Raw genomic sequence first — 23479 nt, 5'->3', positions numbered from 1 at the left:
CCAAATGAAATTTTTGTCCTTTTTTTTCCCACAAATAGAGCTTTCTTTTGGTGGTATTTGATCACCTCTGCGGTTTTTATTTTTTTCGCTATAAATGAAAAAAGAACGAAAATTTTGTAAAAAAAATAATTTTTCTTAATTTCTATTATAAAATTTTGCAAAAAATGAATTTTTCTTCATAAATTTGGCCTAAAATGTATACTGCTACATATCTTTGGTTAAAAAAAAAAAATTGGGTTATTATTTAGTCTGGGTGAAAGTTATAGGGTCTACAAGCTATGGTACCAATTACTGAAAATTGATCAATTTGATCACATCTGAAGTACTGACGGCCTATCTCATTTCTTGAGACCCTAACATGCCAGAAAAGTACAAATACCCCCTAAATGACCCCTTTTTGGAAAGAAGACATTCCAAGGTATTTAGAAAGAGGCATGGTGAGTTTTTTGAAGTTGTAATTTTTTCACACAATTCTTTGCAAAATCAAGGTTTTTTTTATTTTTATTTTTTTTCCCACAAAAGTTTCATATTAGCAGGTTATTTCTCACACACAGCATATGCATACCACAAATTACACCCCAAAACACATTCTGCTATTCCTCCTGAGTATGGCGATACCACGTGTGAGACTTTTACACAGCGTGGCCACATACAGAGGCCCAACATGCAGGGAGCACCATCAGGCGTTCTGGAGCACCCAGACCAGTTCTGACATTTCTCTCCTACATGTAAAAATCATCATTTATTTGCTAGAAAATTACATAGAACCCCAAAACATTATATATGCTTTTTTAGCAAGGACCCTAGAGAATACAATGGCGGTCGTTGCAACTTTTTATCGCGCATGGTATTTGCACAGCAATTTTTCGAACGCATTTTTTTGGGAAATAAAACAGTTTTGTGCTTTTTTTTAAAAAAAAACATTAAAGTTAGCCCAATGTTTTTGCATAATATGAAAGATGAAGTTACGCCGAGTAAATAGATACCCAACATGTCACCCTTCAATATTGCACACGCTTGTGGAATGGCGCCAAACTTCGCTACTTAAAAATCCCCATAGGTGACGTTTTAAATGTTTTTACTGGTTACATGTTTTTAGTTACAGAGGAGGTCTGGGGCCAAAATTATTGCTCACGCTCTAACGTTCGCAGCGATACCCCACATGTGTGGTTTGAACACCGTTTTCATATGTGGGCGGGACTTACGTACACATTCGCTTCTGTATACGAGCACGCGGGAACAGGGGCGCTTTAAATATTTATTTTTTATTTTTATTGTTCATTTTACTTTATTTATTTTAGTTTGACACGTTTTTCCCCAAAAATAAATGTTTTGATCACTTTTATTCCAATTACAAGGAATGGAAACATCCCTTGTAATAGGAATATAGCATGACAGGTCCTCTTTACAGTGAGATATGGGGTCAATAAGACCCCACATCTCACCTCTAGGCTGGGAAGCCTGAAAAAAAACAAGAAAAAAAAAACGATCCTGGCTTCGATCGCAGCGGTGAGTCAGAAGAAGCACCGGAGGGCGAAGGGAGTGGGGACGTCCCTTTTTGCCTCCCGTAAGAACGATCAAGAGGCGGAACAGCCGTCATGATCGTTCTTATGGTGTAGAGAATCGCCGGCTGAAAAAAATGATATCTGAATGATGCCTGTAGCTGCAGGCATCATTTAGATATCCCTGCACAAAGTCAAGGACCTCATATGACGTGGACGGGAAGTGGTTAAAACACATTTTTTTCCCCAGAGTATTTTCTGGGTATTGCAGAGTATTGGCCGTGGTATTGCAAAGTATTGGTCGGGGTATTGCAAAGTATTGGTGCGGGGGTATTGCAGAGTATGGTGCGGGGGTATTGCAGAGTATTGGTGCGGGGGTATTGCAGAGTATTGGTGCGGGGGTATTGCAGAGTATTGTGTGGGGGGTATTGCAGAGTATTGTGTGGGGGGTATTGCAGAGTATTGTGTGGGGGGTATTGCAGAGTATTGTGTGGGGGGTATTGCAGAGTATTGTGTGGGGGGTATTGCAGAGTATTGTGCGGGGGGTATTGCAGAGTATTGTGCGGGGGGTATTGCAGAGTATTGTGCGGGGGGTATTGCAGAGTATTGTGCGGGGGGTATTGCAGAGTATTGTTGCGGGGGGTATTGCAGAGTATTGTGCGGGGGGTATTGCAGAGTATTGTGCGGGGGGTATTGCAGAGTATTGTGCGGGGGGTATTGCAGAGTATTGTGCGGGGGGTATTGCAGAGTATTGGTGCGGGGGTATTGCAGAGTATTGGTGCGGGGGTATTGCAGAGTATTGGTGCGGGGGTATTGCAGAGTATTGGTGCGGGGGTATTGCAGAGTATTGGTGCGGGGGTATTGCAGAGTATTGGTGCGGGGGTATTGCAGAGTATTGTGTGGGGGGTATTGCAGAGTATGGTGCGGGGGTATTGCAGAGTATTGTGCGGGGGGTATTGCAGAGTATTGTGCGGGGGGTATTGCAGAGTATTGTGCGGGGGGTATTGCAGAGTATTGTGCGGGGGGTATTGCAGAGTATTGTGCGGGGGGTATTGCAGAGTATTGTGCGGGGGGTATTGCAGAGTATTGTGCGGGGGGTATTGCAGAGTATTGCGCGGGGGTTTTGCAGAGTATTGCGCGGGGGTTTTGCAGAGTATTGCGCAGGGGGTATTGCAGAGTAATTGCGCAGGGAAGGCAGAGCATTGCAGAGTATTGCGCAGGGAATGCAGAGTATTGCAGGGGTTAATGCAGGGATGGCTGAGCAGGGATGGATGGATCTGTGACTGCAATAGTCACAGATCCATCCCACACTGCTGCTGCCATCCGCGCTCTCCTCTCACACTGTACCGATCGGTACAGCGAGAGGAGGGAGGAACCGGCGTCATCAAATGACGCCGGTTTGTTTACCTGTGATCGCGCCGGCGCGATCACATGGTAAAAGACCGCTGTTGTCGGTCAGTTACCGAGATCTGTGTAGCGCCGGGTCTCATAGACCCGGCGCGCACAGAATTTTCTGTGTGCGCGCCCGAGGCGACGCGCATCACTGCTTCTGCTGGGCGCCGTTTCAGAACGGCGACCCCCAGTTAAGCAACCACCTTGCCGCCGTTTTTGGACGGCGGCTGGTGGTTAACTGGTTAACATGGCAAGTCTATCTATACACCGCAAAATAGCAGTCTATCTATACGCCGGGAAAAGCCGACTAGCGACGACGCAAGAGAATGCGACGGCCGCGCGTACCTTCGTGGATCGACGGAAAAAGCTAATTTGCATACCCGACGCGGAAAACGACGCAAACTCCACCCAGCGGGCGCCGAAGTATTGCACCTACGATCCGAGGCTTCGTACGCCTGTCGGATCGAAGCCAGAAGCCGTCGTATCTTTGTTTGAGGATTCAAACTAAAGATACGACGTGGGAAATTTGAAAGTACGCCGGTGTATCAGTAAATACGCCGGCGTACTTGCTCTGTGAATCTGGCCCTTAGAGTCCATAATAAATGAATTCAGATGAAAAGATCTGTGATCCTTCCAGGCCTGATTACATCATTCTCCATGGATCTACATTTTTTTATGGAGCAGATAAAATGATCATATAGAATGTCCAAATATGCACGATAAATTAAAATTCTGTATTTATATATTTTTTTGATTTTATATGATATAGCTGGACAAATTCCAGGAAGCAGCTAACCAATACCACTAAAAAATGATAGCGAATCTCCGACTTTAGATTTATTGATGACATAATATGTTCCTTGGCATGTCAACATCTATTATTTAAGTAAAACAAATATTTTAAATCTATTTCTGTTATATACAAGGCATGGGTAAAATAACAGAAACACCTAACAATATAATAATTCAACGATTTAAAGCAGAACTCCAATCAAAATAACAAGATAAACATATTTAGCCAATTAAAAGAAAAAAAATTAAACCAGCATATATTGCAATATCAGCCTAAACCAGGAACAGTTTCCCGCAGTACTTTTTTTCTGCCGCTAGATATTCTCAGTCTGATGGGCAGCATAATTCAAGCCATTTCCTCTGAGCCCAGGTCATCCCACACCCACCCCAGCGAGTAAAAGAAGCACAATGATGAGCTCATGTCTGATTTGCACCACTCTGCTTTCTCTTCTTAGCACATGATTGGCTCCCTGTGCTGCTTCGTCCTTGTACACACAAGCTGCGCTGTACATAGACTGCAATAGCCTTAAAACCAGTCATGCCGGTACCGCGGCTCACTGGGGTTTATTTACTAAAGGCAAATAGAGCGACTGCACTTGGAAATGCAGTCGCTGTAGATCTGAGGGGGACATGCAAGGAGAATAAAAAACAAAATTTTTGCTTGCACGTAATTGGATGATAAAATCAACAGAGCTTCCCCTCAGATCTACAGCGACTACACTTACAAGTGCACTTGTAGTGCAGAGTGGATTTTCCTTTGGTAAATCAACCCCACTGTATCCAACGCCAATGTAAGGTAAATAAAAGACAGGCTTCAGCTCAGCTCCCAAGCCCGTCGGCCACACCCCTCTGACATGTTTCACCCACACTAGGCTTAAAGGGGTTGTAAAGGAAATTTATTTTTTTCATAATAAGCATCCTTTACCTGCAGACATTCCTCTTTTCACTTCCTCATTGTTCATTTTTGCTCAGAAGTTGCTCTATTTCTTCTCTGTTCTGTTCACTTCCTGCTTGTCTGATTTTACTCACCACCGTGATGGGAGGCTTTACTGCGGTGGTCAGTGACGTGCTCGCCCCCTCCTGGGAACTACATCTGTGCGGCAGGACGCTCTCTACGTGTTAGAGACTTCAAGGAGGTGTGAATTACTGGGCGTGCCGCAATGCACACTGGGAAATTTAGTTCTTACATGAACGAGCGATGCAAACCAGGAAGTGAAAGAGAACAGAAACTAAAATGCCGGAGGTGATATAGATGAAGGAATATAATAGGTATTTACTCGTTTTTTTAACAGAATCATTACACTATTCTGTCTGTCTACCTTGCAGACATAAATTTTAGGAAAAATTATTTTTTCCTTTAGTGACCCTTTAATCGTAGAGGCTTGGCCTGGGATCTGAACTGAAGCCGGTCTTTTACCATACATTGGAAATGAATACAGCGTGCGGCGGTATCTGTATGCCATAAGTTTTGGAGTGAGATGTACGCCATCCCTGCCAGCACCTGAACACAATGTAAACCTGGGAGACCGACACCACAGGCTTGGAGCGGCGCCGATCTGTTATGGTATTTGAAAACCTTAAAACCAGGTCAGATCTAGGTACTTACACTGCTTGCATTTACAAAACACATTTAACATTGTATTAGTGATTACAAAGCAAAATAAATTTTGCCTTCAAAATCTTAACTTTAATAAAACTAGGAAAGCTATTAGCAAATTGAACAGCTTTTTCAGACTTTTGTACCCCCTCCAAACCATTTCCCTTCTGCTGCGCCATAAAAATGTGCAAAGATTACAAAACGCTCTATCAAATTTTCTATGGCACAGACGTCGCCCCCTTTCATTTCCTAAACTCTTCCTCCTGAGGAGCGAGGGGGGAGCTAATCTCCCTAATATAAGGGTATACAATTTGTCATGTTTACTGAGGGTATGCTTGGATTGGATATCCCAAAGCTCTAAATATTCCAACTTTGGAGTCCCAAATGGTAAGCCCATACAACCTGCCGGCCTTGATGCATTGTAAGCTGCATTCCCTGCCACTACACCTTAAGCCAGGGATCCTCAAACTACGGCCCTCCAGTTGTTGTATAACTACACGTCCCATGAGGCATTGTAACACACTGACATTCGCAGACATGACTAGGCATGATGGGAATTGTAGTTCCTGAACAACTGGAGGGCCGTAGTTTGAAGACCAATGCCTTAAGCAATACCTTCCGATACTGGATACGCTGGTAGCCTGGCATGAGACCAGAAGCAAACTAAATCTCTCTTCCTGGGTTTCCTGACATCTACCAAATCATGGGAACCCATCCTTCCTTAATACTCAACTTCACGCTGGCTATGTTGTATAGGCCTCCCATGACCTCTCTCAATGTACAATTGTTTGATTTGACTACTGGTTCTGCCCTACCAATTTCTCGAATCCTGTCCCGCTTCAATCTACCGAAGCACCACTACATTGGTGTCCATCAGACAGTGCATCATACTTCGAGCCTATGTCCAAACATACTCCAAAGATTTCATTCCACTATCCTGGACACTTTACTGGAAAGACAACAATTTAAACATTTTGGACATCTATAAGCCACTACCCTTCCATCTAAGCAAAACACTGAAGTCTACCTCTAGTGTCTTTAAACTAGGAGGCAGTGGACTGGATACTGGCTGGTTACAACTCCAAATGTGCTTTTGTATGTAAATGAGTTCTGGCGTGAACAACAGTTCAAGATAATGCACCAAGCCTACATACCACACTTGACCATAGCGAAACAACCACTCAAACATCAATGCCCCCTTCGTGTCCAGAATAGACCGACACTGCTCCATAGGCTTGGTCATACTCTCAAATTTCTATCTTCTGGTACCAAGTCAAAAAAAACGTAGCTGCTACAGTCAGGCCGCTTTCCAAAAAAATAAATTTTCCCATAGCTCTTCGGTTACCTGGAAGCCACCTCCCCAGGCCATTCGAAAGCTCAAGCAGCAGCCACCCAACGTAATAAAGCCTGGTTTTCAACATGCTTTATGTCTGCTAGACGTGCCAACCTCAGAAAGTGGTCCTCCACCAACCATCCCACAATTACAGATGTCAAACAGGATCTTTTGAGCCTACTATGCAAAGAGAAACTCGAAACAGACCTTTCTACCCATGGAACACTGACTCCCTTTCAGAATAAATGGGCATAACATATCACAAAAATCCTGCCAGTAAGTGACCAACCAAAATTCCTATCTCTCCTCAACTGACCCCCTTTGCAACATCACTCCTCCTGATGGATCCACTGTCGGCTCAAATCAGCTTTTTGACTGGACCTATGGTACACAACCAGGAATTACTCTTTCAGATGCTACTACAATATTTCTGGTGTCACCCTTGAAACACTACTTCTGGACATAAGTATATTTCTGGTTCCCCCCTCTACCCATGTGTAGATTACTACTAGAGACCCCCCCAATTGTATAAATGTTTGATACTAGCATTTTATGGACCACTTCCAGCATCTCCTTCCCCCTAACTTTCAATGATCAGAAACACATACTGTTTTCTTCAGCCGGTTCCCTACTGTGCATGCGCAAAGCACGCTGGACATTGTGATTGGGCCAGCTGCGGGGGGGGGGGGGACCTCCAGGTGAGTTTGAAGTGGGAGCGGGTAACTTTCAAAACCAGGTACCCACTCCCCCACAAAAGGTGCCATATGTGGCACCACGGGGGCGGGGGGGGTGTAAGGAAGACAAGTGGAGCTTCCCCTTTTGGGTGGCATTCTGCTTTATGTTTATATAGTCTTTACAGATACAACCAGCACTTTGAAGGCAACCATAATGCTGATGTGGCCCGCAATGAAACTGAGCTCGACACGCCTGCTCTGGAACTTTACATAAAGGTTTAATGATTGTAATGGTCACTCCTTTCAGGGGTAGGGAATTAGCATGTCAATTATGTCTAGTAAAGGAATGTGTTTTGTGTAACAGGTGAGGGGAACTTGTCGGAGACAGAACGTCTGGGGGATAATTAACTCACCTGAATGTCATTATCTAAGAGAATGTGATTGAAGCCCCATTGTGTGATGTGTGGGTGGAGTGTGTCTTTGTTCCTTTGATTACTGTAACATATTTGTACTGTATATAAGAAAGCTAAGGAACCATTAAAAGTGTTCATTCATACTTTTTGAAACCAGTAACAGAGCTTGTCGGTCTCGTTATTCTGGGGAATGGAATGGATCGGGTCCTGTCGGCTGGATTGTCGGATAAGCTGTCGTGGCTGATGGAATGGGAATATCGTAAACGGTGGTGACCGTTACAATAATGTTGACTTCTGTAACTGGGGAGGCCATGCAAAGTATCTGACTTCATCCTGATGTTCCAGAAACCCTTTCCAGGGTAGCAAATGAGGCGCAGAACACTAGAGGAACATCAATGGCTTATTATTTCTGGAGAGAGAAAAGTGAAAAAATGTAATCTAGAAATGTGAAAAGCAATCACCGAGTCTACATGTACCGTTAGGCCCCATTCACACGAGGCGGACTCCGTCGCTACGGAGTCCGCCTGCTCCCACCAGCTCAGCGGGAGATCAGTCCGCAGATCTCCGCTGAGCTGGCGGAAGACAAGCTCTTCTCTGCTCACTGAGCGGGGAGGGGCTTGAGCAGCGCCGCTGATTCTTATGGAGCGATCTGATCAAAACGGACAGCATGTCCGTTTTCATCAGATCTCACGCGATCCGATATGGATGGATATGGACGTATCACCATACGTCTGATTTTGGCGGATCGGATTGGGTCGGATGTCAGCGGACAGGTCTCCGCTGACATCCAACGCTCCCATAGGACTGCATGGAGCGGCCGTCCAGGTCCACCGTCAAAACTGACAGGCGGACCTGAACGGTCCGTCCGTGTGAATGGGGCCTTAGGACCCACTAAAAGGCCAGGTTTGCAAGATAACTGAAATACATCACAGGTGATATAATTTGCTGCTCAGTGAATGCAGTATTCTAGTCTGCATCTCCCCAAGATAATACTTAAAATCTGGCCTGTTAGTGGGTCAGGAGTTGAGAACCACTGCTCTAGGGTTAACACACACTATGCTGAACTGCTACAATCACCATTTCAGTCAATCATTCTCCTGTGCAATGTGGCTCGACAATGCTATATATTGCATTTAAATAGTTTGAATAGTTAATAGCTTCTCCAGTACATTAGAACTACTTATGGTTTCAGACAGCAGAGCGCATGATTTACAAGTCACACTTTTAAGTAAACTCTATTTCTAAAACAATTACTCTGTGTCCATAATTTTAAATGCACATTTGATTTTGTATCCGTCAGCTGCCAGAAGGATACCACAGCAAACAAAGCTCAGACAAATTCATTACACACCGATAAACACAACAGAGTGGCAGAATCAACACAATGCAACAATGTGGACTGTGTTAGCTTTGGCTCATCGAGCACCAGGTAGTACTCAGCATTACAATGAACTAAAATCATTCAATATTGTTTTTGGGCAGTTTCTAAAAAAAGTTTTTTAACACTGGCTAAATAGGTCCTACTTAGGGGCCTTTCACATGAGTGGTGTCCATACTGATCAGCAGGGACCCCTGATCAAGAATCAGAGCAGAACGAAGGTCACTTTTGTGATATTTGTGTCCATTTAGATTTTACCTCATGTCTGGGTGCACTTTAGGTCTATGGGATGTAAACAGGCGTGCATTTGTTTACATCCTTTGACCAAAAAAAAGGGAAAGTGGCACATCTTTTTTTTGGCCCTAGACAGAGGTAGTTGGATGTCAATAGACACGCATCTGTTTACATCCAACCGCCTTTAGACCAACATTGAGCTTCCAGTGATATCTGCCCGAAAAACTGTCAGGCGACCTGACTGGAACATCTAACAAACAGTAAAAAAAAGGGGAGAGAAACTAATGAAAGTCCCAAAGCCCAGTATGATACTGTACCACCGTTTGAAAGCCCTCTATATGTTACACATAGGATCTGACTGGAACACTCGTCTGAAAGGACCACAAGGCACCAGTCACACTAGCGTGACTGAAAAGTGGTGTGTTTTTGAGTGCCACTTTGATGTGGCTTTCCACTGTCTCGCACTCAAGTCACAAGAAAGTTGAATTAAAGTTTGCAGGAACCTTTTTTTAAGTGTCATAGAATTGAACAGGCATTGAAATCAATGGGCTGCAACATGTTATGCATCTTTATGTGTCCAAAGTCACATTACAAGTCACACAAGTGTGAATGGAGCATAAATGAGAAGTCCGATTCCCCAGGATCCAAAAGCAGAGTGGATAAAAATCTATGTTTTTTTTTGTTGTTTTTTTTAAATAAATCCCCCTCCAAAAAAAACCTTGAGTGTGCCTTCTTCCTGTGCTGCAATGCATTCAACATGATTGCAAGGCAGCTGTGCCATGGCCCCTGCCAAACATGAGAAGGAGGATCATTTCTGTCAGGGCTGCAAGGCATCTGGCCACATGGCATATGTACACCCCTGTTTTGATTCAATCACCTGTTTTTACCATTCAAATTCCCCCTCTCCCTCTTTCAATGCTAATGCTAATGAGCGCTTAAAGTAGTTCTAAAGGCTGAAGGTTTGTTACCATCATGCATTCTATGCACAAAGGTAAAAAAGTGTGAACTTCAGTGTGCAGCCGCCCCCCACCCCCATAATCTCCTGAACCTGATCTCAACCCAGCAATGTGCACAAGAGCAGCAGCCCTCCGAGGTCTCTGCCTCCTCATCGGCTGAGACGCTGGCTGTCAATCACAGCCAGTGGGGTGGGGGTGGGGGCAAGCTGCACCCTATGTGTCCCATAGACAAACAGAGGCAGCTCGGGAGCAAGCAGCTTACTATGGGGACACTCAGCAAGAGGGAGGGGCAGGGAGCACCAGTGGGGGACCCAAAAAGAGGAGGATTGGGACTGCTCTGTGAAAAAACACTGCACAGAGCAGGTAAGTATAACATGGTTGTTAATTAAAAGAAAAAAAAGAAAAAACACAGGAGTCTTTACAAACCCTTAAGAAACTGGGATCAGTAGGGCTCCTCTCCCTAGACCCCCGATGCACAAGCTGTAGCTCTTTGGTACTTAAAGTGGATGTAAACCCAAAAATTTGCCACACAGAGTTAATCCAGTGCTGAGCAATCCTCTTTTTATTGTACAAGATATGTAAATAACCTGTCACTCAAGCAAGGACTTTGGTCTTTATCTGGAAGTCTGTTTTATTTCACTGAACAATAAAAAGAGGATTGCTCAGAGCTGGATTTACTCTGTGTGGCAAGACTGGGCACAGATGATAGGAAATCGTATTCTCTACATTGAGACATCAAAAAAAAAATTGGGTTTACATCCACTTTATTGTGTAGGCCCCAGCAGCCAATGTTTTCCTTGCGCGGGTCTATAAACAGCTGGCTTCTAGTTATGAGACTAGGTTTATTTCTTTAACGCTAGCTATCCATTCCATTATAAGTTCTTATGTATTTGTTTTATAATGGATTTGCAGAGAGGACTGTCAGATGTGGTGTTAGTAATGGTAATGGGGCTGGCTACAAAGGGTGCAAAATGAGAGCACAGATCTTTAAAAGGATCACAATAACAGTGATCTCTAACATTGTCTGGGTCTGTCCATTTCATGTAGCTAGTAAAATGTATAAAAGGGTGTTTGTTGAAGAGAAACCGCACTCCTGAAGTTGTGCCCAAGAAAGGAATGCAGAAGACAAATGACTGGTCCACAGTATTGCCCGTAGTCTCCAAGCTGCTGATCTTTTCCCATCTATGACTTATTGTGCCCTTCTCTACACTGTTTCTCTGTGTGGAGCTGGCTATCTTGGCCATCAGAGCCTTTGCTTCCCTACATCAGAGCCTCCGGCAAGAACAACAGTAAGCAGCACAGTGGTGACATCACCAAATCTTCCAATACTAAGTCAGAGGAGGCAGTGCTTTAAACAGAAGTATGGGAATGTTTTTTTTTTTCAGAATCATACTTACCTAGCTGAATGTAGCATCGGTCTGATGCTGCATCTGTCCCCTGCCAGCTCTAAAACTGAGAACTGAGTGATCGGCAGTGTTTGATCGCTCTGTTCTCAGTGAGCAGAAAGCTGGTGACTGTAAGGCATACCGTATATACTCGAGTATAAGCCGAGTTTTTCAGCACATCTTTTGGTGCTGAAAATGCCCCCCTCGGCTTATACTCGAGTCACCTTTTTGCGCCTGATCTCCCGGAATTTGGGGACACGGTACCGGCCGGCCCCACTCTTCCTCTACAAGTGTGCAAAGTTTGTTGTCCGGGGGACCTATGGACGGGGAGCATCGATTTTTTCAAAGTCGGGCACCACTTCTATATACTCCCATGTTAAACGTAAGTCTAGGCATGGACACAGTGAGGCATGGGCACAGTGGGGCATGGACACAGTGGGGCATGGACACAGTGGGGCATGGACACAGTGGGGCATGGACACAGTGAGGCATGGACACAGTGAGGCATGGACACAGTGAGTAGGGGTGCAACGGATCAAAAAAACTCACGGATCGGATCATTTTCGGGTCAGCAAAAAAAAAAAAAAGACAAATCTTGTTACACCCACCAGAGTTTTAGATTTCACAGTTATTCTCAACACAAAACGGAGCTTATGTGCTTAAAAACAGTGTTTGGAAATCCGACGGACTGTTTATTGCTAATGTGACAGAACACCTCTGATTTTCACATTAAATGTAACATTTAAACAGTCCGTCGGATTTACAAATACTGTATTTAAGCGTATAAGCTCTGTTTTGTGATGAAAATAACTGAATCTAAAACTCTGTTGGGTGTAATGAAAGATGTCCACTTGCCCCCTAATCACTATCATTACTCTGGTGTCACCCCCTCCTCTGGTGTACAGACAGCAAATTCAGTATTCTTTGAATATTACATACCAGCTCTCCTCTTGTTTTAAATGTTGCATGTCCTCCCATTACAGATGCAGCTGTTAGGGGGCCTCTCCACAAATACCTCTGGCCCCTCATCTCCCTCTGCCTTGCTATTTTCAGGTGCAACGCATCTCCTACCTGCAGGTGCAGAGCTCACAGATGCTGTCTCCACATGTCTGCAGTCCCGGGTCTGTAGTGAGCGCGCTGAGGCAGGGAGGCGTGTCACGCTGTGCACTGGGCTCTGGCAAGCACACAGGGTGGAGCAAGATGGCCGCCGCTCTGGAGCTAGTCCAAAGCCGGGGACTTTCCTACGGCCGAGGCTCCGGAGCGCTCCGCGGATCGCGTGGTGTGCCGATCCGAACGGGGTGACCCGTTCGGATCACGGATCGGTGACGATCCGTTGCACCCCTAACAGTGAGGCATGGACACAGTGAGGCATGGACACAGTGAGGCATGGACACAGTGAGGCATGGACACAGTGAGGCATGGACACAGTAAGGCATGCGCATGGACACAGTAAGGCATGCGCATGGACACAGTAAGGCATGCGCATGGACACAGTAAGGCATGCGCATGGACACAGTAAGGCATGCGCATGGACACAGTAAGGCATGCGCATGGACACAGTAAGGCATGCGCATGGACACAGTAAGGCATGCGCATGGACACAGTGAGGCATGCACATGGACACCCAAGGCTTAGGTGCCTCGGCTTATACTCGAGTAAATACGGTAATTGTTTAAAAAGGCTACTCTGATATCTCAGGCTGGGTGAAAATGAACATCTAAGACGCATCAATGACATCTCCACAGTCAATAGTACTGTACATGTCAAGCGTGAGCTAACATTTTTAAAGAAAGCAGCATGTGAATGAAAGCATCCATGACCTGTACAGGGAGACACACCTCACAAGCTGTAACTATATGAAACAATGCTTGAAACTGGAAAGACAAGAGGGACTGCCACTGGAAGACAATAAACATATCATGGAAACCTGTACACTGGAGACAATTAGGTAGATTCAAGTACATCTGCCTAAACTTGCGGCGGCGTAGCTTAGCCTGTTTAGGCTACGCCGCCGTAAATTAGCTAGGCTAGTAATGATTCTCAATATACTTGCCTGCTAATATACGGCGGCGTAGCCTAAAGCGGGCGGGCGTAAGGGCGCCAAATTCAAATGTGTTGGAGGGGGGCGTGTTTGATGGTAATGAGGCTTGACCTCAAGTTTTTTACGTTTTTTCTTAACTGCGCATGCGCCGGGCGCCTACATTTCTCAGTGTGCATTGCGGCTACGTACGCCGCACGGGCCTATTGATTTTCGATGTGGACGTAAACTACGTAAATCCCGATTCGCGGACGACTTACGCAAACGACGTAAAAAAATTGAATCTCGCGGCGGGAACGGCGGCCATACTTTAACATTGTTATTCCACCTAATAGATGGAATAACTTTAGGCCTGCTAATGCCTTACGGATACGGCGTAAATCGACTGCGGCGGCCGGGCGTACGTTCGTGAATCGGCGTATCCCCTCATTTACATATTCTACGCCGACCGCAATGGAAGCGCCACCTAGCGGCCATCCAAAATATTGCAATCTAAGATAGGACGGCGCAAGCCGTCGTATCTTAGATATGTTTAAGCGTATCTCTGTTTGAGCCTACGCTTAAACATAGGTCGGCGTAGATTCTGAGTTAGGTCGGCTTATCTACTGATAAGCCGGCCTAACTCTACCTGAATCTACCTAAATTGCTATGTCCATATTTTTTGTACATCCTTGCTGCTATTTTTGGATTAATTACTTTACGGTGCAATATCCTACTGGACATGGCAGAGATTTGCAGCTCCAGCCATCAATGTTTTTCTACATTACAATTTTACAAGCACCCAATCAATGTGGGATGACTCTTGCCCTACAGCCGCCACCATCCTGGTATTGGGTGTTGCGGTAAGAACCCACCTTTACTCTAATTAGGTGCAACAGGGGATCCATCCTCCTTCACGGACTCAAATGACTTTGAAACTCCTCTGATCCTTAAAAAATGTTTGTAAAGTCTTGTTTTTTAAATAAAAAAATAAATAAAATAACGAACATGTTATACTTACCTGCCTTGTTGCAGTGGTTTTGCACAGAGCAGCCTGGATCCTCCTCTTCTCGGGTCCTGAGTGCTTTCACACTGGAGCAGTGCGCTTGCAGGACAGGGAAAAAAAAAGTCATGCCAGCAGCATATTTGGGACGGTGTGGGAGCAGTCTATTTAGAGCTCCTAAACTGCCCCTGCCATCAAAATGGATGGCCATCGCTTTGCGGGCGCTTTTAACCCTTTTTTCGGGCGCCAGCGGGGGAAAAAATCGCCCCGCCAAAATTAGTGACACTTTACTTCTAGCGTGGTCAGTGCCTCAGTGTGAAAGTGCCCTAATAGAAGCACACAGCATGGAGGATTTCCCCCATCTACCTCGAATGTGTGAATGGAGAAATGGTGTGGTTGCACGAAATAATGTAGTAATGTATGGCTAGCTTTAAAGGGATTTTTCCATAATAAGCATCCTTTACCTGCAGACATTCCTCTTTTCACTTCCTCATTGTTCATTTTTGCTCAGAAGTTGCTATATTTCTTCTCTGTTCACTTCCTGCTTGTCTGATTGGGACTCAACACTGTGAAGGGAGGCTTTACTGCGGTGGTCAGTAACGTGCTCGCCCCCTCCTGGGAACTACATCTGTGCGGCAGGACGCTCTCTACGTGTTAGAGACTTCAAGGAGGTGTGAATTACTGGACGTGCCGCAATGCATACTGGGAAATGTAGTTCTTACATAAACGAGCGCCACAAACCAGGAAGTGAATGAGAGAACAGAAATTGGGGGAGTCCAGGCTGCTATGATGGAGGACATGTACGACAGACATGAAGCTGTCAGATCTCGTGGGGTTATACATGGTACCATCAAACACAGGCTGCTACGATGAAGGACATGTATGACAGAAATTAAGCCGTCAGATCTCCCGAGGTCATGCACAGTACCATCACACACAGGCGACTATGATGAGGCCATGAATGACATAGACATGGATCTGTCAGATCTCCTGAGGCCATACATGATACCATCACATACAGGCTGCTATAATGGAGGACATGTATGACCAGAGCTTTTTTTCTCAGAAAATAGGTGCAGGAACTCAACCACGACCCCGTTCAGATTTCACAAACATTAGAAGGGTCTTAACCACTTCCTTACTGGGCACTTAAACCCCTTCCTGACCAGAGGACTTTTTGCGATTCGGCACTGCGTCGCTTTAACTGACAATTGCGCGGTCGTGCGACGTGGCTCGAAAACAAAATTAACGTCCTTTTTTCCCCACAAATAGAGCTTTCTTTTGGTGGTATTTGATCACCTCTGCGGTTTTTATTTTTTGCGCTATAAACAAAAATAGAGCGACAATTTTGAAAAAAAAAAAAATATTTTTACTTGTTGCTATAATAAATAGCTCAATTTTTTTTTTTTACGTTTTTTTTTATCCTCAGTCTAGGCCGATACGTATTCTACATATTTTTAGTAAAAAAAAAATAAAAAAAAATCGCAATAAGCGACTGGTTTGCGCAAAAGTTATAGCGCCTACAAAATAAGGGACAGAATTATTATTATTATTTTTTTTTTTTTACTAGAAATGGCGGCGATCTGCGATTTTTATTGGGACTGCGACGTTATGGCGGACACATCGGACACTTTTGACACGTTTTTGGCGCCATTCACATTTATACTGCAATCAGTGCTATAAATATGCACTAATTACTGTATAAAAAAATTTTTTTACTAGAAATGGCGGCGATCTGCGATTTTTATTGGGACTGCGACGTTATGGCGGACACATCGGACACTTTTGACACATTTTTGGCGCCATTCACATTTATACTGCAATCAGTGCTATAAATATGCACTAATTACTGTATAAATGTGACTGGCAGGGAAGGGGTTAACACTAGGGGTGAGGAAGGGGTTAAATGTGTATCCTAATTAGTGTTCTAACTGTGGGGGAGGGGGGGTGACTGGGGGAGGTGACCGATCTGTGTCCCTATGTACAAGAGACACAGATCCGTCTCCTCTCTCCCCTGACAGCACCGCTGTCTGCGAGAGCCGGGAATGAGAGATGATCTCATATGTAAACATATGAGATCATCTCTCATTGGCCGCACAGATCGCCTAGGAAACGGCCGCTCCGATTGGCCGTTCACGGCGATCTGTGACTGGCTGTGTCCAAGGGACACGGCCAGCACAGCAGTTCCCCGCTGCGCGCTCGGGAGCGCGCGCGGGGAACGCGAAAAGGGGCGGCCGTAAAAACACGGCCTCCCAGAGAAGTAGAGCCACCCGGCGGCCGTATATAGTCGTACGGCCGTCGGGAAGTGGTTAAAGGGGCATTAAATACCAGAATTGCATTACATACAGAGTGCAGAGTTCAGGGGGTTACAAAGCTGTCACTTGTAAACACAGAAACCAGACTTCTGTGTTTACAAGTGATTGTGGTGAGCAGGCACCAAAGGGTCTGAGCCAGAGGTGGTGGAACTGAGTTCCCCCAAGTTCCCCCTGAAAAAAAGCCCTGTGTATGACACAGACATGGAGCTGTCAGATCTCCGGAGGTCATACATGATACCATTACACACATGGTGCTATGATGGAGGACATGTATGACAGACATGGATATGTCAGATCTCCTGAGGCCATACATGATACCATCACACACAGGCTGCTATGATGGGGCCATGAATGACACAGACATGGAGCTGTCAGATCTCCTTGGCCATACATGATCCCATCACACACTGATAGAATCCAGGTTGCTATGATGGAGGGTATGTATGACACAGACATGGAGCTGTCAGATCTCCTTGGCCATACATGGACCATCACACACTGATAGAATCCAGGTTGCTATGATGGAGGACATGTATGACACAGACATGGAGCTGTCAGATCTCCTGAGGCCATACATGATACCATCACACACAGGCTGCTATGATGGAGGACATGTGTGACACAGACATGGAGCTGTCAGATCTCCTTGGTCATACATGATCCCATCACACACAGGTTGCTATGATGGAGGACATGTATGACACAGACATGAAGCTGTCAGATCTCCTTGGTCATACATGATACCATCACATACAGGCTTCTATGATGGAGGACATGTATGACACAGACATGTAGCTGTCAGATCTCCTTGGTCATACATGGACCATCACACACTGATAGAATCCAGGTTGCTATGATGGGGGACATGTATGACACAGACATGGAGCTGTCAGATCTCCTTGGTCATACATGATACCATCACACACAGGCTGCTATGATGGAGGACATGTATGACAGACATAGAGCTGTCAGATCTCCTTGGTCATACATGATACCATCACACACATGCTGCTATGATGGGGGACATGTATGACACAGACATGGAACTGTCAGATCTCCTTGGCCATGCATGATACCATCACACACTGATAGAATCCAGGTTGCTATGATGGAGGACATATATGACACAGACATGGATCTGTCAGATCTCCTTGGTCATACATGATACCATCACACACATGCTGCTATGATGGGGGACATGTATGACACAGACATGGAACTGTCAGATCTCCTTGGCCATGCATGATACCATCACACACTGATAGAATCCAGGTTGCTATGATGGGGGACATGTAGTAGACTGTACACACACATTACCTCTTTGACAGGAGGGAACTTCTTCTTGCACTCCATGGACAGGCCCCTTAGGTCGCTCTGCATGTTCTCCAGCAGCTTCTTGATGGCCTCGGGGCTGCTGGTGTTGGAAGCCATGTCTCCGGCTCACGATGTCCGGCCTCCACCCGAAGACAAGAGAAGTGAAACTACGAGGTGCAGCAGATAGAGAGCAGGCCTCTGCTCAGCCCTCCCGTCCTCCTATAACATGGCCCTGGCTCGGTACAGAGCTGTCAGCCCCTCGACTCGGCCATCAGTCCGACTCCCACAATTCCCTGCTCTCCGCACTGACACGTAACAGCCGCTTCCGTAAACACAGGAGGTGAGCCGGGCTGAGCATGCGCACATTAGCCGGGTGACATGGCTAGAGAAGAGCTGCCTGTCATCCGGATAGGAGAGGAATGCCAGCACTGGGTGCCTCATACTACATACTATAGAGCTGGTGTTACAGAAACATTACAGCCTATCACGGGAAGGAGTCTAAAACTTTCCATCATTTTATTCCTAATTCCCTGGGAAGATGTCCCCTCACTTCCTGTGACACCAGGACCAGAAATGGAGGAGTGCTTGTCACAGACATGAAGAAAAGGAAGGGATTGCATATCCCTGTCTGATAGACAGGGTTGCTCTTGATAGGATCAGTAATATTTTATGTATTTGTATTATTTTCCTATGTCCATTGTTCACTACATTATGTAACCGTCTATCGGTATTCCTGTTAATGTTGGCTAACTTGCTAATAAAGCTTTGTAAAAGAAGAAAAGGAAGTTTTAGGACCCAGTCATACCAATGTGCTATGTTGATGGGCACTGATAAAAGTAGGACAGCACTTATTGTTCCGCAGCTCGTTGTTCCGCACTACACTATATTACAATGTAGTGCATGTAGTTGAATAAAGAGTCATTTTGTGACATTGCAATAAAGTAACAATGTACTGCACCGTCCCTATACAGTAGGGTGACCAGACATCCCCGGTTTCAGGGGACAGTACCCAGATTGAGGACACTGTCCCCGGTCCAAGACTGTCCCCGGTTTTGTCCCCAGATTGCAGGGGCGGACTTAGGGTTAATGTAGAGTTTCAAAAAGGGATGGACAGCCGCACTCCAAGGAAACTTCAAAAGTTGTCTTTATTGGTAAAAATGGGCATGCATCACAAAACACAGCAAGAGGAAGGGACAGCCGACGCGTTTCACACTATTTCAGTGCTTAGTCATGGCTGATTTGTAATTAAAACAAACTAAAATTTATATGATTCCAATAAAACACATGTGACCACTGTTGCCCAATGGCGGGTGAAGAGCCTATTAGTGAAAGGCACACCCAACTCTAGATAGGCAACTAAGATCACCTGTACACACAAAAGAATCTAGAAACCCACATATATGAAGGAAAATACTTTCAAAAAGATTTGCAATTTCACAAACGAAAATACATATATATATACTTTCAAATTAAAATTAGTTTGGAAGAAAAATACCGCAAACTAACATGATGCATGAGTCCACATGAAAAAACTAGACGATGCAAAAACATACATATTTACACAATAATATGTGTGTGGGTATACAACTAGAGATCATATGGATATATGAAAATACCTGAGTGAATAAAAATGTGTGGACATAGGATCTTTCCGATAGTGGTAGCTGATAAGGTAAACAGAGACACTCGTGTGTGTAGGCACGTGATGTATACTATAGAATGTGGAATATGTGGCCAAAGGATAAATATGATGACCACAACGGGTGTTGCATGAATACATCTACACCAAGCTTGAAGTGTAGTGTCTCTTGTTATAGTGTACCAAAAAGAAAGAAAACCAAAATATGAATAAAGGATATGATATCCATTATAATAGTGTATTGTGCAAAAAGATGTATGTGTTAATGAATACCAGAAATATATATGACTCTGGTCAAGTAACCAAAAAATGTGCAAAAAATGAAAATAATGTATTGAAAATATATTATATGAAGAGTGTAGCTGCATTACACTCATGGGCCCAGATTCTCAAAGGGCTTACGACGGCGCAGCGCCATGTACGCCGTCGTAAGTCCTAATCTGGGCCGTCGTATCTATGCGACTGATTCTTAGAATCAGTTACGCATAGATAACCATTAGATCCGACAGGCGTAAGTCTCTTACGCAGTCGGATCTTAAATGCAATTTTTTTTTTGTCGCTTCCGTCGTTTTCCCCGTCGAGTATGCAAATTAGCTAGATACGCAAATTCCCTAACGCACGCGTGGCCGACGCAGTAAAGTTACGACGTTTACGTTAGGCTTGTCCCGGCGTAAAGTTGCCCCTGGGTATATGAGGCGCAACCAATGTTAAATATGGCCGTCGTTCCCGCGTCGAAATTGATAAATTTACGTCGTTTGCGTAAGTCGTCCGTGAATGGTGCTGGACGTAATTTACGTCCACGTCAAAACCAATGACGTCCTTGCGACGTCATTTAGAGCAATGCACGCCGGGATATTTTAGGGACGGCGCATGCGCAGTTTGTTCATCGCGGGGACGCGCTTCATTTAAATGAAACACGCCCCCTACCCGCCAAATTTGAATTCCGCCGGGTGATTTACGTTACGCCGCCGCAACTTTACACGCAAGTGCTTTGTGAATAAAGCACTTGCCTGAAAAACTTGCGGCGGCGTAACGTAAATCAGATACGTTACGCCCGCCCAGTTTTACGCCATTCTACGAGAATCTGGGCCTTCGTATTTAATGTGAATTGGGTTGGATAAAATTGCTGAAGTGCATGCCTGAAATACAAATATGAATCTCGTGTATAGTGATGGTGTGGTGTCCAATGTATCCACATATATGTAAAATGTATGTAGAAACATATATATGTAAAAACATATTTTATAGTTTAATTGTGGCATATACATAAAAAAAAGGACAACTTTTGAAGTTTCCTTGGAGTGCGGCTGTCCATCCCTTTTTGAAACTCTAAATTTGCCTCGTGCATTGCCAGCATCTTGGTTTCCTGAGAGGTGCCTAAATTGCATACAAGATCCACCTGGAGCGGTGACTCCCTTTCTGCGGACTTAGGGTTACCGCCTGTCTGTTTTTTGAGACGTGTCTGTGTCTCTGCCTGCCTCTAACCAGACAGTGCCTCACCCGACCCACTTGTGGCTCACTGTGCCGCCATGTCTGCAGTGATATCTGCTTCTGCCGGCCAAACTTTTTCCCTCCCCATCTACCCCCTGCACTCGGCACCTCCATCCACTCAGTGTGCTACAGGTGGGACACGGAGGTGGAGCCTCCATCTTGCTTTGGGCTCTTGCTAGCTGCAGGAGGCATACAGAAGTGGGGTTTCAGGTAGAACCTCCATATTACCTGCTGCTCTCTTGAAAACTGTGCGGAGATCATAGGCGTGCGCAGCCTATTGCATTAGGGTGTGCACCCCAAAGCTCAAACACACGTGTGTGTGTGTATATATATTTATATATATATATATTTATATATATTGTCAACATAGGGACAATGTGCTTTGTGGGGGGGTACACCCCTGCCCCAAAGAACCCCCCATGATGAGGGCATGGTATTGTTCAGGATTTGCTGGCCTGCCAGGCTGCATGCTTGGATAAGGGTCTGGTATGGAATTTGGGGGCCCCCACACCATTTTACCTTAAATTGGGGGGTTCCCCTTAAAATCCATACCAGAGGGTCTGGTATGGATTGGAGGGGTGGTGCTGTTTTTTTTTTTTTTTAAAGCTGGTATTGTTTACATTCTGCTGTCGGCAGGGAATCCCACTGATAGCAGATGAGTCATGGTTGTTAAGGACGTGGCGGCCGTCCGCTCCTTAACCACTTGCCGCCCGCCAATGACGAATTGACGTCGGCAAAGTGGTTGTAGAATCCTGACTGGACGTCATATGACGTCCTCAGGATTTTAAACCGCTGCGCGCCCCCGGGAGCGCGCATCGCGGCGATCGTTGTTTCAGGGTGTCAGTCTGACACCCCGCAAACACAGATCAAGGTAAACAGTCTCTCACGGAGACTCTTTACCACATGATCAGCCGTGTCCAATCACGGCTGATCACGATGTAAACAGGAAAAGCCGGTAATCGGCTTTTCCTCACTCGCGTCTGTCAGACGCGAGTAGAGGAGAGCCGATCGGCTGCTCCTCTGACAGGGGGGGTTTGTGCTGATCGATTATCAGCACAGCCCCCCAGAGGATGCCCACTGGACCACCAGGGATGCCCACTGGACCACCAGAGATGCCCACTAGACCACCAGGGATTTAAAAAAAAGGTATGCCACCCTAGACCACCAGGGATGAGAAGGACACAAAAAATGGATGCCAATCAGTGCCGCAATGGATGCCAATCAGTGCCCACAATGGGCATCACTGATTGGCAGGCATTGTTTGGCACTGATTGGCATCCATTAGTACAACACATACGATAGTGCCCATCTATGCCCATCCGTGCCACCTATCAGTGCCCATCCATGCCACCTATCAGTGCCCATCCATGCCGCCTATCAGTGCCCAGCCGTGCCGCCTATCTGTGCCCATCTGTGCCACCTATCTGTGCCCATCCGTGCCGCCTATCCAAGCCCATCCATGCCGCCTATCAGTGCCCATCAGTGCCGCATATTAGTGCCCATCAATGCCACCACATCAGTGCCACCTCATCGGTGCCCATCAGTGCCGCCTTTTCAGTGCCCGTCAGTGCAGTACCATCAGTGCCCATCAGTGAAGAGAAAACTTACTTATTTACAATGTTTTATAACAGAAACAAAAAAACCTTTTTTTTTCTAAATTTTTGGTAATTTTTTTTTTTTTTTTGCAGAAAATAAATATCCCAGAGGTGATCAAATACCACCAAAAGAAATCTCTATTTGTGGGTACAAAATGATAAAAAATTAGTTTGGGTACAGTGTAGCATGACCGCGCAATTATCAAAGTGCAACAGCGCTGAAAGCTAAAAATTGGTCTGGGCGGGAAGGTGTTTAAGTGCCCTGTATGGAAGTGGTTAATAACAACCAGCAATTCTTCATTTCTAGGGTCCTACTACAACCTCAAATCCAGAAAAAGTTGGAATGCTTCGTCAAATCTACAGAAAAACAGAATGCAATGATTTGCAAATCTCATACACCCATATTTTATTTACAATGAAAAACATCAAATGTACCATTTTAAGAAAGA

At 45.2% G+C, this 23479-nt stretch overlaps 1 protein-coding gene across 4 annotated transcripts in view; it reads right to left on the bottom strand.

The window, feature by feature from the left end:
- MON2 (MON2 homolog, regulator of endosome-to-Golgi trafficking) overlaps positions 1-18644 on the bottom strand; it is a 209976-nt gene extending 191332 nt beyond the window's left edge. For 3 of the 4 annotated variants that reach the window (XM_040344213.1, XM_040344212.1, XM_040344214.1), the window contains exon 1: positions 18309-18643. In XM_040344213.1, the coding sequence (XP_040200147.1) occupies positions 18309-18422 (114 nt within the window). In that variant the 5' untranslated portion in view covers positions 18423-18643. Of the gene's footprint in view, positions 1-18308 lie in introns of all 4 variants that reach the window. The other variant, XM_040344211.1, reaches the window with a different exon arrangement.
- Positions 18645-23479: the final 4835 nt, after the last annotated feature.

This window comes from Rana temporaria, chromosome 3 (assembly GCF_905171775.1).
Source record: "Rana temporaria chromosome 3, aRanTem1.1, whole genome shotgun sequence".
NCBI classification, from domain to species: domain Eukaryota; kingdom Metazoa; phylum Chordata; class Amphibia; order Anura; family Ranidae; genus Rana; species Rana temporaria.
This window is presented reverse-complemented; position numbering and strand designations above follow the sequence as displayed.